Source organism: Theobroma cacao, chromosome 10, assembly GCF_053813885.1.
Source record: "Theobroma cacao isolate CCN51 chromosome 10, ASM5381388v1, whole genome shotgun sequence".
Lineage (NCBI taxonomy): Eukaryota > Viridiplantae > Streptophyta > Magnoliopsida > Malvales > Malvaceae > Theobroma > Theobroma cacao.
The window spans coordinates 20,232,856-20,237,583 of record NC_142648.1 but is presented as its reverse complement, the minus strand read 5'-3'; the positions used below and the strand labels follow the sequence as shown (position 1 = coordinate 20,237,583).

The window sequence follows — 4,728 nt, the reverse complement described above, 5'->3', positions numbered from 1 at the left end:
AGCATTACATGTTTTTTCCTCCAAAATATAATATTTTATTATTCCTTTTGTAAGGCATTACTATTCCATGACTCGCCAATTTGTGATTTTTAATATTAAAAGGTCAAAAAAATAATAAATAATAAATTTATAGTATAGTAATAATGAAAATATTAAATGTTAAAAAATTATTTTAGGACATGAAAAAAAAAAAAAAAGGAAAGTGGGGTAAAGAATATCCATTTTCATGGATGTTGAAGTTAAAAGGATTGACTGTCGTATGGCAGAAAGACAAAATTGACCAGGCGTACGTCTAAACGACTGTGAAAATGACCACTTTGGTAACCATTAAAAATCTACGGCCAAACCAAACTGAATTAAAAAAATCAACAAAAATGAAGCAAGGTAGGGTGGTTGACACGCGCCCTGAGATTATGTGGGGCATGCAAGCACCTCATACTGGGGTCATAGCCGTAACCCCCGCCCAGCAATGACAAGTCAGTGAGCAGTGCCTGTAAGCGCACCCTCTCTAAAATCCTTTTTATCCAAAAGTGGCTGCTCCTTTCTGTTTAGTCTTTATTCACCGTCTCTATAAATCATCAATGAAGCAACCCAAAACGCCATAACTCTCCATTATACACCCCAGACAGAGAAAACCCATCTTTCATCTTTCACCTTCCTAATGGACACCCAAGCTTCCTCTTTCTCTAGTTTCCAATCTTACCTCCGGGCCCTTGTCCACACCCCAGGACGCTTGGCTCGGCGAGCAGGCTCTGTTTCTACCCCATATGAAGAGTTGAGCAGGGTGAGGGCCCGTTCTGGCTCCGACATGCAGAGGAGCCTCCGTTGGTTTGACTTGGTTGGGCTGGGAATAGGGGGCATGCTGGGAGCTGGTGTGTTCGTGACCACCGGCAAAGCCAGCCGCCTCCACGCTGGCCCTGCCATCGTAATCTCTTATGCCATTGCTGGCTTCTGCGCCCTCCTCTCCGCCTTCTGCTATACGGAGTTCGCCGTTCACATGCCCTTGGCTGGCGGTGCCTTCAGCTACCTCCGAGTTACCTTTGGGGAGTTTGCCGCATTTTTGACTGGAGCCAATCTGATAATGGAGTACGTGATGTCAAACGCAGCGGTGGCCAGAAGCTTCACCTCTTATTTGGGTGCCGCAATTGGTATATCCACAGCAAAATGGAGATTCACGGTTCCAGGACTCCCAAAAGGGTTCGACGAAATTGACGTGGTGGCTTGCACCGTCGTATTAATCATCACTCTCATCATCTGCTACAGCACAAAACAAAGTTCGGTGGTGAATATGATACTTACCGCATTACATATCCTTTTCATAGGCTTTGTAATATTCATGGGTTTTTGGAGAGGGGATTGGAACAATTTCACGCATCCAGCAAACCCCGACAATCCATCCGGTTTCTTTCCCCACGGACCCTCCGGTGTCTTTAACGGGGCAGCCGCGGTTTATTTGAGTTACATTGGATACGACGCCGTCTCCACCATGGCTGAGGAAGTCCGTGATCCCGTCAAGGATATTCCCGTCGGGGTGTCGGGCTCCGTAATCATCGTTACCATTCTCTACTGCCTCATGGCCGCTTCCATGTCCAAGCTCCTCCCTTACGACATGGTAATTCCGTTTCTGTTTCCCTTTCTTTTTCTTTTTTTCGTTTTTCTAATAAACGAAACGACCAAAATGGCCTTCAATTGAGAGATTATTGGGTGTGGTGATGAGCACGCAGATCGATGTGGAGGCGCCGTTTTCGGCGGCGTTCAGTGGGAGATCGGATGGCTGGGAGTGGGTGTCGAGGGTGATAGGGGTGGGGGCCAGCTTCGGGATACTGACGTCGCTGTTGGTGGCGATGCTGGGGCAGGCTCGGTACATGTGCGTCATCGGACGGTCCAGCGTGGTCCCCGCCTGGTTCGCCAGGGTCCACCACAAGACATCTACGCCTGTCAACGCCTCCGCCTTTCTTGGTACGGGTTTGTTTTCTTTAACATTGCTCTGAATATTTTACATACATATATTTATTTTTTGAACTGTTTATTCGAGTAATAATGGCTTGAACTGCTATCGATGAGGGGTCATTGGGCTCTATGTGCGTGTATTTCTTTTATGGACATTGATTTTTGTGGTGGTTCGAAGTTGTTCATCTGGAGTTTGGACGTTGCAAAGGGACCCACTTTGAACCGTTTCCCTTCACCTTAAATGCATGTTTCTTTGCTCAAGTTTGCTGCTGAGGACCGTTTCGTTTTGTGGCTGTCCAATATTTGTTTCCAGCTCATGCTGCTTTGACACATGGGGAGTTCAATGACATGCATCAGCCCTCTTTTGCCATTCCTACTTAGACCTGTTAATTCCCTTCTAGAGATAGCTCTTTGGATGCGATATATATATATATATATATATATATATATATATATATATATATATATATATATATTCTAAGATGAACAAAGGTTTGGCCTCATCCTCCTTTTCAAAGAGTTTCTGTCAGTAAAATCATGGAAGCATTGGGACACAAAAAACAAAGTAAATTTCCGTTTCACATAGGGCAGGCATGTTACCGGAATTGAATGAGGAAGAGAGAGAGAGAGAGAGAGAGATTACATGATCATAGACACTATTGACTGATTCAGCACCGCCTTTTCACTCAACCTCTTTCCTATTTTGCTTTAATGCTATCTAAGATATGCACTGTATGTATGTATGTATGTATGTATGTATGTATGGAGAAATCTGGTCTATATTGGTCCATCCGTCTTTAATTGTGGAAGATAAAAGCCCTTTAAATTGGAGCCCATGATTGAAAGCGACCTTTCTTCACAAGGTCACCAGTGAAAGTTCCCCTACAATGATAAGGTTAATGACTAGGATGTGTATGGTTCATAGGCAGTTCAACTACCAAAGGCTGCTTTGGAATTTCATACTTGACACTCGGCAGGATCTCTTGACTTTTCGTTATCTGAATTGCGTGTGTGTGAATGTCTGTGTGTTATCTCCCCGTGGGCTTCTTTATCGGCTTTTCATTATCTTTATGGAGTGTTTTTGTAGTTGACGTATCTCACCTTGATAATTAAGTTGCTAATTCAATTCCAGCTTCCAAGTTTCTTACAAATGTACGCATCCTTTTTCATTTCAGGAATCTTCACAGCTGCAATTGCCCTTTTCACAGATCTAAGCGTCCTCTTGAACCTTGTATCCATTGGCACACTGTTTGTGTTTTACATGGTAGCAAATGCAGTAGTCTACAGGCGTTACGTTGTGGTGGGCACAACGAAGCCATGGTCTACATTATCTTTCCTATGCTTACTGTCCCTCACATCCATTATCTTCACCCTACTGTGGCATTTTGCACCGCCAGGCAAGCCCAAGGCCTTTGTACTAGGCACTTGCGTTGTAATTGCAATATCCATATTACAGATATTTCGTTGCATGGTACCACAGGCACGGAAACCTGACTTCTGGGGTGTCCCTTTCATGCCATGGCTACCATCTATATCAATCTTCCTGAACATATTTCTGATGGGGTCTCTGGGTGGACCATCCTATGTGCGATTCGGATTCTTTTCGGCTCTAGCAGTGCTCGTATACGTCTTATACAGTGTGCATGCTAGCTTTGATGCCGAAGTGGATGGCTCTTTCGGTCAAAATAATGGTGAAATCCTTAAAGAATCAGCAGAAAGTGAACACCCCAGTCACAAAGTGTAAAAACTTTCTTTTGGCTCGCTTTTCTTTTTACTCATCTTCTTTATTCCCTCTAAAAACCCTTTTTTGTATGTTGATGAGTACTTAGCAAACTGAGATAAAACGAAAAAGGAATGGAATAGAATAGGATAAAATAGAATAGCCTGCAGAAAATCGGCAACTTGTATAGTTGGTCCCTTCAACTAGAACTAAGCCTCGGATTCTCATCTTTTGTACATTGTTGTGCTTGGGTTCTAATAGGAAACTGGGCATTAATTAATGAGAAGCTAAGCAAGCAATGACACACAGTTTTACACCTTTGTCATCGGATCCCAACAAATCTTTGATATTCTTGTAGAAATTAAGACTTCAATAATCTCAAGAGAAACTTTGGGGAATCTGTTACAAATGAATATTGAAAAGAAATGTTGTGAATAAAAGATAGATGCCCTCCCCTCCCCTCCCTTAAACATTACTAGTATTTCTTTGAGGTAGTTTTCACCAACTAATACAGGCCAAAAATCAAAGTAGTACTAATAGGACTTACAGTTTAGCATCCTTACCGAGGTGGTTGTGCGGTGGACTTGTCACATTGATATGTATTTAGTCCTTTTCAGAATGTGAAGAATATTAGCTCATGGATAAACTTCCATCAATAGGGTTTTCTTGGTTATTGCCAAAGCAAAAAAAAAAATCTCAACATCATCTTCCAGGCTTTTCTATACTAGGAAACTTAATCAACGTGACTCTTTTTACTTGAATGAGGGGTCTTTTCTACTTTTTCTTCTTTTCTTTTTCTGAGCACTGACTGACTATTCTTGAAATTTGGGATGTAACGCTTGCCCACTGTTTGACACAACCCATTGTTATGTTTAATAATATTATTATTTCTTTCCACTTTTTGCTTGTTGCCTTCTTTTTATCTTTTGTGCCAAGGGCGTGACATGATTTTTGTTGACGGGAAAGCATATAATAGTGACTTCAACAGACTTCAAGACATATTTCAGGTACCCCAAATACAAAGTACAATATTTAAAACTTTTATATAAATTTTTAAT

The 4,728-nt window shown here is 42.0% G+C and overlaps 1 protein-coding gene across 1 annotated transcript; it reads left to right on the top strand.

Moving 5' to 3' along the window:
* Positions 1-515: 515 nt before the first annotated feature.
* Positions 516-3,990, top strand: LOC18586823 (cationic amino acid transporter 6, chloroplastic-like). The gene is made up of 3 exons (XM_018129536.2): positions 516-1,612; positions 1,725-1,959; positions 3,126-3,990. The coding sequence occupies exons 1-3, from the start codon at positions 662-664 to the stop codon at positions 3,692-3,694; spliced, it is 1,755 nt and encodes a 584-aa protein (XP_017985025.2). The 5' UTR covers positions 516-661; the 3' UTR covers positions 3,695-3,990.
* Positions 3,991-4,728: the final 738 nt, after the last annotated feature.